This window comes from Paroedura picta, chromosome 4 (assembly GCF_049243985.1).
Source record: "Paroedura picta isolate Pp20150507F chromosome 4, Ppicta_v3.0, whole genome shotgun sequence".
Taxonomy (NCBI): Eukaryota; Metazoa; Chordata; class Lepidosauria; order Squamata; family Gekkonidae; genus Paroedura; species Paroedura picta.
In genome coordinates, this window is record NC_135372.1 from 114,105,070 (window position 1) to 114,119,159 (window position 14,090).

General features: G+C 45.3%; 1 protein-coding gene across 4 annotated transcripts in view; it reads left to right on the forward strand.

The window, feature by feature from the left end:
* Positions 1 to 14,090, forward strand: part of MTCL2 (microtubule crosslinking factor 2) — a 97,979-nt gene that overhangs the window by 71,027 nt on the left and 12,862 nt on the right. For all 4 annotated transcript variants that reach the window (XM_077335252.1, XM_077335250.1, XM_077335251.1 and 1 more), the window contains 4 exons: positions 8,430 to 8,681; positions 9,714 to 9,785; positions 10,507 to 10,577; positions 12,571 to 14,014. In XM_077335252.1, coding sequence (XP_077191367.1) covers positions 8,430 to 8,681; positions 9,714 to 9,785; positions 10,507 to 10,577; positions 12,571 to 14,014 — 1,839 coding nt within the window. The remainder of the gene's footprint in view (positions 1 to 8,429; positions 8,682 to 9,713; positions 9,786 to 10,506; positions 10,578 to 12,570; positions 14,015 to 14,090) is intronic.

Below are 14,090 nucleotides of genomic sequence, written 5' to 3' on the forward strand. Positions count from 1 at the left end.
AGATTCACAGTAGCACGATGATGAATCACCATTTGTTGTTTGTGTTAGACGTTATGCGGAAGAGAGAGAGAGAGTAATAGACGGAGCATCTGCAGTTTCTACAGTGTCTAGTCTGCCCTTTGGATTCAGGTGTTACATGTGTGAGATTCCGCAGATATGGGCCCCGTACTCGTCCCTTTTTTGTGTTTATTTCTCCCATGCGTTCCACTGCGTATGGCATGTGCTGCAAGAAAGCCTCTTGGCAGTCAGCATACTGTTAGGACTAATGTAATCTGGCACTCAGCCTTGGAGTGTGGCTTTGGAAAAATGCAATAAAATTGAAGTCTTCTTACTGTAGCCCTGCAGCAGCCTGCTGTGGAAAGAGCTATGCAACAGTGGTTCTGCCCAACAAAGGGCTCCCTTCAGAGCAGGCTGCAAGCAACTCACAAGCTTCCTCTCCGTGTGTTTTAAAACACTCTGGCTCTGTGGATGCTTGCAACAACCCCCCCCCCCTCCCCAGATATATACAATGCAGTGGCTGTAAATGTTGCCTTCAGCCTAATGTCTTTATAAATTCAAGCTCTGGGTGGAGACACATATAGTTGTTTAAAATATTATTTTAAGAGAATCTACAAAAGCAGCAAAACTCAGAACAGCTACTCCAAGCACAACAGAGATCTTTGTATATACATAGAAGAAGAAGAAGAAGAGTTGGTTCTTATTTGCCGCTTTTCCCTACCCGAAGGAGGCTCAAAGCGGCTTACAGTTGCCTTCCCTTTCCTCTCCCCACAACAGACACCCTGTGGGGTGGGTGAGGCTGAGAGAACGCTGATATCAATGCCCTGTCAGAACAGTTTTATCAGTGCCGTGGCGAGCCCAAGGTCACCCAGCTGGTTGCATGTGGGGGAGCGCAGAATCGAACCTGGCATGCCAGATTAGAAGTCCGCACTCCTAACCACTACACCAAACTGGCTCTCTAACACATAACACATATGTGTTAAACAGTTGTGAGTAGGTTCCCCTTTTCCTGTGCTCTGCTTTTGTCAACTCAGAACATTACTGCAGTGCCATGACAGCCTTGTGGACATTCACATACATTCTGTTTCTTTTATAAAGCCAGGTTGGTGTAGTGGTTAGGCGTGCAGACTTCTAATCCGGCAAGCCGGGTTTGATTACCTGCTCTTCCACATGCAACCAGCTTGGTGACCTTGGGCTCACCACAGCACTAATAAAGCTGTTCTGACCGAGCAGTAATATCAGGGCTCTCTCAGCCTCACCCACCTCTCAGGGTGTCTGTTGTGGGGAGAGGAAAGGGAAGGTGATTGTAAGCTTCTTTGAGACTCCTTCTGGTAGAGAAAAGCAGCATATAAGAAACAACTCTTCTTCTAAATGCAGTAATTTGGTCCATATGGAGTGAAGCTTGTCCAGCCAATTCACTCTGTGTTATTCTCATTTAAATCCTCTTCCATGATTGCAGTAAGAACATGTGAGCAGATGCAGTCACAATTTACAGAGAGCAGTGGTCATGAAGCTGCAGTTGTATGCAGGTGTTCACCCGTTATACGTTATGTTCTCCATGTGAAGGAAGCGTTATGTCATCTAGTCCTCAATAACAGTAATGTCAAGTGCATTTAACTCTGACTCTCCAGCTGTATTGTGGACCACATATCTAGTCTGAGAACATTTGGGGTTGCCATATTTCAAGGTGTTACTTACAGAATCTTTACTTACTTACAGAACCTTAAAGTTATTTATCTTGTCCTTCCTTGAAGTCAGATTTCCAGTTCTTTGTCAGTGATAATGGAGGAAAGAGATAGGAATATATCTCATTCTTTTCTGTGCCTTCTGTGCACTCTGTCAGTGGTAGGCAAACATCAAGAGAATAATTCATATTCTGATAGTATCTCTACCCTCCAAAGTTGGTGTCCAAGTTGCTTATCCCTGATGTATACCAGCAGTGATTTTTGAAAGTCTGGCAGCCTGACGTCACATAAGACTTAGTCATGCATTTGACTTGTGTGTTTATGTGGATGTAGGTGAATGCACAACGCTAAAGCTTCAGGCTGCTTTTGCACCATTTTCCTAAAGAGCATATGTGTTAGGTTAGTGTGTAGGAGAAGGGAAATGAGCTGGCTGGTTTGTGGCTAAAAGGAAGAGTAGCATCCTCCCCCTTTGTGACTTGCTGAGTCACGCCTTTATTTCCCCTGCTATGAAAATAACTCATGTTATTTTTTGTGTTCATATCCTGTCTTCCCCCCCATCTTTTGTAAAATGCTGCTTTCATTTCTGCACTCAGATCTGCACAACACTGTTGTCATGGACTGTTTCATCATAATAACAGTGTGGCTTTTCTTGCACATGGCATTATTTCAGCAGCTTTTCAGCACAGTAAGAAACCAGGTGGGCTAAAAAAAACCCTGCCTTAGTCCCTCTTCTCCGCTAATCTAATTTTGGCTGAAGACCTTGATTTTGGTTTGCCTTGTGCCCTGTGGCGGTGATTGAATAAAAAAGGTTTCCAAAATGATCCTGAAAAGTTCTGAACAATCTGTGACAGGCCAAGTCCTGTATCAATAACCCCTGGAACAATGACCCCTGGATGCTGTACCAGTTTTCTCAGGGGCTTGGCAACTCCCGTGAACGTCTGCCCCTTTTCTTTCTTTCAGACCCAGCCCAGTTGTGCTTCAGCTTTCCTCTGAACATTAAAGGAAATGGATAACAAACAAACAGAATGAAGAAGAGTTGGTTTTTATACCCTGCTTTTCACTGCCCAAAGGAGTCCCAAAATGGCTTACAATCACCTTCCTCTGCCCATAACAGACACCCTGTGAAGTGGGTGAGGCTGAAAGAGCTCTGAAAGAACTTCTCTGTGGGAACAGCTCAAAAGGACTGTGACTGGCCCAAGGTCACCCAGCTGGCTGCATGTGAAGGAGGAGTGGGGAATCAAATCCGGCTCACCAGATTAGAAGCCATTGCCTTTAACCACTACACTAAGCTGGCTGCTAGAGAGTTACATATATTGCATATAGTGATCTGCTTGCTGGTTTTGCAGCATCCCCATGCTCTTGGTCCTGGCTCCAGTCCTGCATGCCTCATTTCCTGTTTATACACTATTATGAACCTAAGAAGATTGAAGGGGAAAATGCTGTGGTTTTGTTTGTGTGGTGATACAAATTAATAAGTGAGAGACCTCTTTAGAAACTCTGAAGCTAAGTAGCAGGCTGAGGTCAGAGGCTGAGAAGAGAAGCATAAGGGGATGTGGACAAGTTGTGTGTGCAGGCAATATTAGTTAAGAGGGTAACATAATTTGTAGAATGGAAGAAGAGAGACACTACCAGTGCAATCCTAAACACAGTAACACCCTACTGAGCCCATTGACTTCAATGGAATGGGAAAGGTATAGTTCTATTTAGGATTGCACTGCACTGTCCCTCACTGCAGCACTTAGTGTTTGGATCCTACAGTGTTTGGATCCTACAGTTGAATGTACAGCTAACCTTTTTTTGTTAATTACAAGACATGGAAAAATCAGCTGGAGAGTATAACAATTTTTCCTATTCTGCCTCTGTTCCTTGCACAACCCTGAAGCCACTAAAGAGGCTTGCCGAAGTACATGTTTTACCAGTGGAAAGTGGCTGCCTTGTCATTGACTCCAGAGGCAGCAAGCCAAATCAGCCAGCATCTATCTGGTATCTGTGATAGAATTTCTTATCTGTGGGAGTGTGGGCTTTTCAGGCTTCCCTGGAACCACCCCATCCATTTGTGTTTCCTTTTACTTTCATCAAGATGAATGAGTCCTCAAGATTTGCTCTTTAAGTCAGTATCGATGAGCCGTCTTGTTAAGATGCAAAGGCTGTTCTGTTGGTCATTTGGGGTCTACTCCATGGGCTGTCCCCAAAAGAAAAGTATAGACTTGGGCCGGCTTCTCAGCATTAGTTGCTGATCCCTGTAAATACCCATCTTATAGCCAGCTGTGTGTTTGGCACCACACAAAGTGTTTGGGTGCACTTACGTTGTTGCTCTTTCAGCCTGACATCATCAGAATCTCAGTGGCTGCTATTGAAGCGAGCTCTATTCATGAATGTTATTGATTTCTCTCCCCAACCTTTGGCTGAAATGAGTGGAAGATATTTGGCATTATGTGTGCCGCACCTAGGGCCTCTGGGGAAATACGTCTGTAAGAAGGCAATTAATAGAAGCTTGGTCCTTGTTCAGAGTTATATGGATCAATATTTTTCATTCTTTTCTAGCTGCACTGCTGGAAACCCTACTGTCCATCCTCAGGCTTGCAGCAATAAGAAAGATGTAGAATCTTCTTTGAGTCAGACAAGATTGTGCGTATGTGTGATAGTGCATACCTTCCAACAGAAGATAGTAGGTGCATTAGGTGTGTTGTTGTTGTTAGGTCCAAAGTCACGTCCGACGCATTGCGACCCCATGGACAATGATCCTCCAGGCCTTCCTGTCATCTACCATTCCCCGGAGTCCATTTAAGTTTGCACCTACTGCTTTAGTGACTCCATCCAGCCACCTCATTCTCTGTCGTCCCCTTCTTCTTTTGCCCTCGATTGCTCCCAGCATTAGGCTCTTCTCCAGGGAGTCCTTCCTTCTCATGAGGTGGCCAAAGTATTTGAGCATTAGGCGTGTCTTGTCAATAAGAGCCTCATGGTCATATTTATTTAAAGATGTATGTCTTGCTTCTCAGCTTTAAAAAAGTTTTGGAGATGTTCTAAAGTAGACAGTGAGATGAGCAAACTCCTTTGAGGTGTTCTGGTGCCTTTGCCAAACTAAAATCAATCAACCCCAACCTAAAAATTGCTTTTTTAATGAGTTATAAATGTGTGCTCTATACACATACAGAAAAACATAGGAACTTAGTGGATTTTTGGACTTGGGAGAAGACTAATGCATCCGACGTATCTCCTCCAAAGGCAGGGCTTTCACACCATCCTCAGCAGTCCAGAGATACCTGCTGTTTGGAGTCAGCACACGCGTCAATAAAGTGGGTAGTCTGATTAATACTGAGGGCAGTGAGTGAGGAGGCTATTTTTTAATGGGGTGGAGCACAGAATGTCTGAGCTGAACTGGCCAGCCTCCTCAATTATCGTCCTGGACTTTGCACAGATGGCTGGGGCCCCTAATGAGCTGTAGACTGGCATTAAGCTACAGTTACCAGCTACAAATTCAGTGCACCCAAGCCACTGGTAACATGCAGTGAGAAATCAGATACTTCATTTATTCGAATAGTTATGACATGTGCAAATGGTCCTCATTTAGAGAACTGGGAGCACTAGGTTAGCATTTGCGATCCTGCCACAGTATAACTTTATGGCCTGCTTCGTCCCACGCTGGTGGTTGACAGCATGTACACAGTGCAGAAGGGGAGTTTGACTGCAGAGTATACAGCTGTCATCCCATGCTAAGTATGATGCTATCTCTGCAAATAAGAGCCTATTGTTCCCCAGGAATTTTAGAAGTTGTTTAGATAAGTCTTTAGAGATTACAACAGAACTAAATCTGCAGGGTGCTCTGGTTTATTGATCAGTTTCTTGTTCTTCTGCAACAATATGCCTTCCCTGCCCATCCCTGGCCTGCTACTGAATGTACATGGTGGGGCCTGAGAAGCAGGAGAGATTAGTTATTGTATCCGATTATAGCGCATGAGGAAATCCTTGTAAATTGGTGCCGCTTTAGTTTGATTGCACCTTCATTTCAGCATCTCTGAGAAGGCTCATTAGGGTTGTAATAAAGAAGTTTTGAATGATAGCCCACTTGCTGATACTGTACTCTGGAGATGCCATTATTAGATGTTTTGTGGATTCTCACCCCACCCCCAGATGCCTGTTATCACCCAGAAAGGCATCTGGGCTGAGCGGCTGTTGTGCATAAATGCAATACACATGCCCAATTATTATCTGATTAGAATAATCATTTCCTCTTCAGCTATCTGAACTGTCAGGTGCCAGCAAGCATGGGGAATGGGACTTCTAAAATTAGCATACCATTCTCTGGAACGCCGTAGGAGTTTAGTGCTTCAGCTTTTTTTCTAATTGGGCCACGTGATTAATTTGTGTCCAAAAATGCACCCTCTTATTCCTCTCCATAGATTGATTTTCCTTGTTAGTTATCCCTCCTCCAACTGTACCAAAGTAAAGAGATTCTGTTTCCACTTAAAATTTGCCTGCTATTATCTCTGTCATGCTTGTCTGATCCCATTCTCACAAAGCATAAAAATGTATCTTCATACATTGATGCAAGTTTTTCTGCTGCAAAGAGGGGTCTGACCTCCTTGCTGCTGAATTGACACACATATGGTCTCTGGCTCCCCCCTTGGTCTCCACTCCACATTATTGATCTGTTCAGATATTTGTTGGAGACCGAAAGCAAAACACCCTCTTACACTTACATCCGTATGCATCCTTAGAACAAAGGAGAGCACTCAGAATGTTAACCGCAAAGATACTCCCTGCCCCACATATCTTCATCGACAAGATGTTATGCAAGTGACTTTCATGGCATGAGCACGTGACTGGAATCCTGAATGTTTTGACAGATGCTGCAGCTTGACTTTCAGTCCATAAAGACATGGTAGAATTGTTGGGGTTGTTCTGACCTTTAGATAGGGTGTGTGTGTGTGTGTGCATGCATGCGCACACACACAAAGTGTTGTCAAGTGGCAGCCTACTTTGGCTGACCCCTTGGGGCCTAACAAAAAGGGAACCATGATCAATAATATCACAAGCTGTCAAAATGCCCAGAAGAATCAACTGGGTTGTGTTTGTCCTGCCATTCTCTAGGTAGAGATCGTCATTTGAGGCAACCAAGGCTGCTTCGGTTCCAGAAGTAGCATTCAGTCTCAGAATATTGTATTCAGTCCCAGAGTACCACAAATTATTCTGCTAATACAGCTCATGCAGTGATAACGTGTATAATTTCATTTTTGTTATAGCTTCCTTCCACTTTTCACCTTTGCAGATATTTACCATTAACATTAAAAGGGCACTTCTTGAAACCGTAATGTGGGCTTATGTCATGTGTTGATTGCCGCTGTGTTTAAAAAGGCATGAAGCATAACCAAGCCTTTGGTAATTCCTGGCAAGAACATCTTAAGTGTATAAAGCAGCAGCAGTCTGGGGTGGTCTGTGTACAACAACAAAAGGAACTCATCTTGCATGAAAGGCTATAAATCCACTGGCTAGCTTTTCTGGAGGAAAAGGGTGGAAATGTCTCACCTGGCCAAATTCTAATATGTAATCCCTGGTGTGAATGCTTGGAGTGCCCCACTTTAATCTCCTCCTGCTCTGAATTGGGGATCTCTGTCACACAGCCAGTGTCTTCCCTCTTTCTGCTCCCCCTGCCAGCATGCTAGGAAAGATGCTGCTACATTGTGCTGCAAGTTGCAGGCATATTTTCTGCGTCTGTTGTGGACTGTCGTTTTAGCTTGACAACGCCTGTGTGGGAAGAGCAAATCCCCCAGGCTCTGTTTTGTTATGTACACAGACATTCCATTCCTCTGGCCTTCCACTCCTCTCTTGAGAATTTTCTTTCTTTTTCTTTTGCATTGCACCCAAAAGTACATATCTGAATATATATTTTACTTTGCTATTCAGAATGACATTTCTTATGTATTTGGCTGAGTGAACACTGCTCGTTGTATATGTATGCAGGCTTGTTTGGGATGAGGGAGATGAAATGCTGGCCTCTGAGCACAGCTGTTCCTCCTCTGGCAGCATAGACTGCTGTGCATAATGGCATCACATGGAGAAATATAGAACTTAGTGCAAGAGACCCAATATGGCTCACTGGTTAGTGTGTCAGTTTAGCATCTGGGAGACCTAAGTTTGAATCCCCACTCTGCCATGGAGGATCGCTGGATGATCTTGGGCCAAGTCATAAACTCTCACATAACTTTACCTTACTGTGTTGTTGTGAGTCTAGAATGGAGAATGATGTTGTGAGCCATGTTGGATCCCTACTGGGGAGAAAAGCAGGGCATAAGTGTCCAGGCAAATAGCTACATAAATAGGTTAATACATGTGTTTAAAATAATAACTTATCAGGTGGCTTCATAGCCAAAAAAGGCATCACAGATGTGCCAGTGTCAGTCAGTCACCTTTAATTGGCATAAAACATATGTAAATACAACTAAAAGGATACAGTTATATAATAGAATGGGCTGAAAAAAATAACAGAATAGGCCATAAAATGCTAAAAGATGTGCCAGTGAATGCACAGAACAGATTGAGAGAAGTTCAGTCCTAGTGAATTCTGGAAGAATCTCTATTCCCATTCTTCTCCCAGCATTTCCATCAGAAGGGAAGGGAACCAGCCCATCCTCTAGCTGTGCAGAAAAATAGTGCTGAGCCGTTTCCTGCCACCAGATCCAGATGTTCTGCCCAGAGACTTTGATTTGATCGGGTTCCCTGACACAGTTGCTGGTTTGGCCCTTGCAGCTGGAATCCAAGGGCGGGAAAGGCCTGACAGACCGCGCGCTCTCAGACTGGAAAGCAGCTCTGAAGAGGGAGCGGGAAGAACATCAGCACCTCTTGGCTGAATCCTACAGTGCTGTCATGGACCTGACCAAACAGCTGCAAATCAGCGAGAAGAACTGGGACCAGGAGAAGCTGGAGCTCTTGGGCCATTTCAAGGTTGAGCAGCAGGCGGCAGAGCAGCAAGTGCGGGAGCTACAGAACAAGCTGAACCAGGTAGGAGTTGAGCAGGTGGCCCAGATAATCACTGTTCCTCTAAGTCAGGGGTGGTCAACCTGTGGTCCTTCAGATGTCCATGGACTACAATTCCCTACAATTCCCATTCCTGCATTTGCTGGCAGGGACTCATGGGAATTGTAGTCCATGGACATCTGGAGGACCACAGGTTGACTACCTCTAATAGGTGTCACCTTGACCAGCATGAATATTAGGATGTGTATATATGTCAGGGTATGAGTAAGACATGTACATAACTTAGACCTCATGGCTTTTCCAAGCAAAGAGCCAAGGCAAACAGGCTAACTGCAGCAGGTCTCCCTTGCTTAGTAAATTGCTTAATGTAAGCCCTGTGAAACCAGACATGCATACAATAGAGGAAAGTGAGCCCCAGGATAGACAGGTCGCTGGATCATTTGGCTTGAGGGAAATTCCTTTTTGATTACAAATATGGTCCTGAATACTTTGAGTATTTCCAAGGGAAAACATAAAACTGCGAATCTGTGTTATACAGTGATCTTGTCTACAATAATGATGGTTCATTATTCCTTGATTAAAGAGTCTCTGCTGCGAACACAGAGTTTTGGTGGACCCTCCTTTGTAGCAGAAGCAACTCCTATGAGTTTTCTCAGTGTTGTCGGTGGCTACAGTCAAATAGATCTGCCTCCCTCCTAGTGACCTACTGAACTTTTATCTTTACCCGCAGTTAATGCTTCACAGATGCAACCTCAGTCTGACCCTGTGTCAACATGGATACCAAGCTAGACATTTGCCTCTAAGCTCCCATTTTTGTATTAAGAGATTGATTTCCTTTTAGAGCAGTAAGTAAGCCAATGATATGAGGGGTCCTGTAGGGAATGCTTGATATTGTCATGCTAGTGAGAAGTCCCTGCATGCAGTTAGGATTTGCGATGTGCCCAGTGGGAACTGAAACAAGTAAAATTAGCATCCAGAGCAATGACATGCCAAGGACAGTAGGCTTTTTATGTATAAGCCAAGCTTGCAAATTGCTTTGTGTGTATCCTCTTCCAGCTGCAGAAGGGAGCCGACCGATGGGCTTTGAAAAATTCAGAGATGGAAAAGCATGGCAGTAGCTGGAAAGAGGTAAGAGGAGTGACTTTATTCGCTGCTGAAAGATCCAGGATCTTTATCTTTATCAACTTGCCTTTTGCAGCTGGGCCTGTGAAGTAAAATCATACCCCAGAAGGCTTGGAGGGAAGCTGTATAATTTTTCTGGAGACAAATCCCAGAGGTAGCCACGACCCTTCAGGCTATGCTTCTATTCATCCCCTATTGAGTCTTTGATAGTGATGGAACATGGAACAAGGTGTCTCTAAGTAGGCTGTTTTTGGAGAACAAACCTGGCATTTTGAATTGAACCGAGAATTAATGAAAACTGAACCAAAGTTTTTTTCAGAAAGTGGGCAGCTGCATTATCACAGAATCATAGAATTGGAAGGGGCCACACAGGCCATCTAGTCCAACCCCCTGCTCAACGCAGGATCAGCCCAAAATATCCTAAAGCATCCAAGAAAAGTGTGTATCCAACCTTTGCTTGAAGACTGCCAGTGAGGGGGAGCTCACCACCTCCTTAGGCAGCCTATTCCACTACTGAACTACTCTGACTGTGAATTATGGCCCATTATGGCCCATTCAGTTTCCAAGAACTTTTCCAATACAACCCCATGTACAGCAAATTACAGTAACCCATTCTGGAAGTTACCAAGATACCTGTAACTACTGCCAAGTCTCAACTGGGACTTCTAAGTATACAGAAATTGAACAAAGCACAGATGATGATAAAACTCTCTCAACATCTTTTCAGACTCTCAATGAGAAGATCACTGACAAAGAAACCATTTCTGAAACAGACATCAAAGAAAGTAATCTGAAAAGGTGAGAGGCATGCAGTGCTTGCAAAATACCAGGGGTTGGCTTATTTCTCTCAATTCTTCACTGTCTAGAAAGTAGCTAGCATGTTTCCAACCCCCCTCCCCCGATGATTAGAAAGAGAAGCACATCCATCCATAGGAAGCAGCAATGCTGTGTTTCCTTTGAGTGCATTAGAAGTTGCAGTCAGTCTTACTGGATGCTATGTCAGGTTCAGCTTAGCTTTGCAGCTGGCTGGTTAACAAAAATGCCTGGCCTTTCCCATGTGAGCCAAATTGCTGGGGCTATGTCTTCTGGGAGTGTAAATATCCACTCTCCTGCTGGTCCCCATTAGTGTCTTCCTCTTTCTAGTGTGTTGCATGATAGCTATGTATGATCTGTATGATCTTTGTTTAATTTCCTGATTGATTTCCTCTGTGTTCTCTGGAGTGGTTTATTTGGGAGACTTTAAAGGGTAGGGAGTTATCCCAGCTGAGCCCTAGCAAAAGTCTATTCCATAACTGTTGTGTCTTGGAAGCTGTTCATGGCAGAGGTTTCCTTGTAGTTTTACCACTTACACTGTCTAGGAGAGGGTCCTCTTATTCGGAGTTTCAAAGCGGTTCCATAACAAGAGAGCTGTGTGTAAGTGCGGTTAACAGAGTTGATGGCATCCATAATGGAGGGTGGGAACTTTTACACCTCAAAAAGGTAAAGGTATCCCCTGTGCAAGCACTGGGTCATGTCTGATCCTTGGGGTGACGCTCTCTAGTGTTTTCATGCCAGACTCAATGCGGGGTGGTTTGCCTGTGCCTTCCCCAGTCATTACCGTTTACCCCCCAGCAAGCTGGGTACTCATTTTACCGACCTCGGAAGGATGGAAGGCTGAGTCAACTTTGAGCTGGCTGCTGGGATTGAACTCCCAGCCTCATGGGCAAAGCTTCCAGACAACATTTCTGCTGCCTTACCACTCTGCGCTACAAGAGGCTCTAAGAGAGTCCCTTTTTGGCTACTAAAAAGTCTATGCCAGGGATTATGGGACCTACTTGTTGGACTGGGGGGGGGGCTACAGCAAAGAGGGGAAATTGGGTGAGATGGAGCAGAAAAGGTGACTGAGTCCAACCCAGTCTTCAATCACAGAGCAATGGCAAGTGTTCCTTTGAACAGTTCCCAGCCTTACTTTTACTGCTTATGTTTTTGGCTATTTTGGACAGAAGATGAGTCATATCTGAATATTTAAACACAAATGTTGTGGCAAATCTTCCCGTTCCATGCCTCAGTCTATCCCAGCCTTTCTCAACCTTTTTACCATTGAGAAACCTCTGAAACGTTCTTCAGGCTTCAAGAAACCCTAGAAGTGGCAAGTTCGTGCAGAATATGGTTGGGAAGCAGAGCTATGTACACATCCATCCTGGGCCCCTCCCTTTCCTACCAACGTCTAGCCCATTATTGACCATTTTGGGAGAAGGGGTGGGTCAACGTGATCATATATAGTGCAGAATATGGCTGAGAAACCTAGTTGTGTACATGCCCACCCAGGGCCCCTCCCCTTCCCCTTCCCATCCCTCCAGGCTCATCACTGTCCATTTTGGGAAGGGGAGCAGGTTGGCATGACCATATGTGGTCATATGACCCAATAAATGTTGATCAATTTTTTTTAATATAGAAAAAATTAACTAACTCCTATTTGGGAAAGCCTTCCAGGGATGTCAAGAAACCCCAGGGTTTCATGAAACCATGCTTGAGAAAGCCTGGCCTATCCTATGATTAGCTTGATCATTTCGGAAGGCATCTCTTCCACTATCTACAGCCGCCTTCTCCATGCATTTAAGACACAGTCAGAAAAATAATAGCAAAATTGACTTTTATTCGTGAGACACATGGAGGCAGGCAAGTAGGTATACAGCTTAGCCATGGAGTAGTGCTTCTTCCTAGGAAGTTCTGAGTCAAGAGCAAGAAATAATCCAATTTTCAAAATTGTCACTAATGTATGCTGTGCTGTTCCCTCCTTCCTCCTAATCAGGACAAAGTCTGTTTCCTCAATGTCTGAATTTGAAAGCTTGCTCGACTGTTCGCCTTATCTTTCCGGCAAGACCAGCCCAGTGATCCCAGATAATGCCAACATCAGAAAGGGGGCTCCAGCTTCGCAGACGTTGCCTGACACATTAAAGGACACAGCGGGGGTCACCCCCAACAACTGTGCGTATAATGAGCAACCCAGAACTGAGAACCGGGCGACAGAGGACCTCCCCGTCTCATCATGTGACTGCACCAAGACAAGCAGCCTGGCTGTGCAGGATCCATCCCAGAAGCAAATGCAGAGGAGCCACACAGCCCCGGACAAGACTGGGATCCGCATATACTACAGCCCTCCGGTGGTGCGGAGGTTGGAAGCGCCTCTAGTGCAGAACAGAGAGGGGAAGATTATGGTTGAGCCTGGCTTCTTGTTCACAATGGCCAAGCCCAAGGAGGAGTCGGACAACTCAGAAAACATGTACAGCAGGTGGCTGTGCAACTTCTCCAAGCAGCACCGTGAGCTGCTTGATGGAAGTACTGTGAGCGAGAAAGCGGTGGCTTCTGTCCCCAGGTTCCCATCCTCCCTGCACGACCTGGAGATCTCTGGCAACATGAGTGATGATATGAAGGAGATCACCAACTGTGTCCGGCAAGCTATCCGCTCCAGCTCTCTGGAGAGAAAGGTGAAGAGTGCTTCCAGCCAGACGGTGGGATTGACCAACGTCAGTACCCAGACCACCCAGACTGTCAGTGTTGGCCTACAGACAGACATGCCCAGAGGTAGCATCCACAGCAGCAAAAGCTGGTCCCCACGGAGCTCCTCCCTCATTTCTGTCCGCAGCAAGCAGATTTCCTCATCTCTGGACAAAGTCCACTCCAGGATTGAACGGCCCTGTTGCTCGCCAAAGTATGGCTCCCCCAAACTCCAGAGAAGATCGTCTTCTAAGCTGGACAATTCTAAGGATAGAAGCCTGTGGAACCTCCATCAGAGCAAGCAAAATGGGTCTGCTTGGGCTCGGTCCACGACCACCAGAGATAGTCCAGTCCTCAGCAATATTAACGATGGCCTGTCTAGCTTGTTCAATGTTGTGGAGCATTCTGGGAGCACTGAGTCCATCTGGAAGCCAGGGTGCCAGGAAAGCAAAGCCAAGCCAGAAGCTCCCAAGTATGGGATAGTGCAGGAGTTTTTCCGGAATGTGTGTGGCAGAACTCAGAGCCCCACTTTAGCTCCTGAGAAGAAGGACCCCACAGGAGTAGAAAGCAGCAACAAGAAAGCAGAGTATCCCTCTTTAGCTGTGCCCCACCAGTCTGAAAGCATCTCCAAGACCCTTGACAAAAAACCCTTGAAACAGGGTTGTATTGAGGAACCAAAACTGTCCACCCTGACCCAAGGAGGCAAGGACAGAGCCTTAAGGGAGCCGGACATCATCTCTGCTACTATTGCCAATGAGGTAACATTTTTCTGTCCCAAGAAATAACATGCTAGCAGAGAAACCATCCTGGTCTGACCTGCTCTCAAGCCTCTTC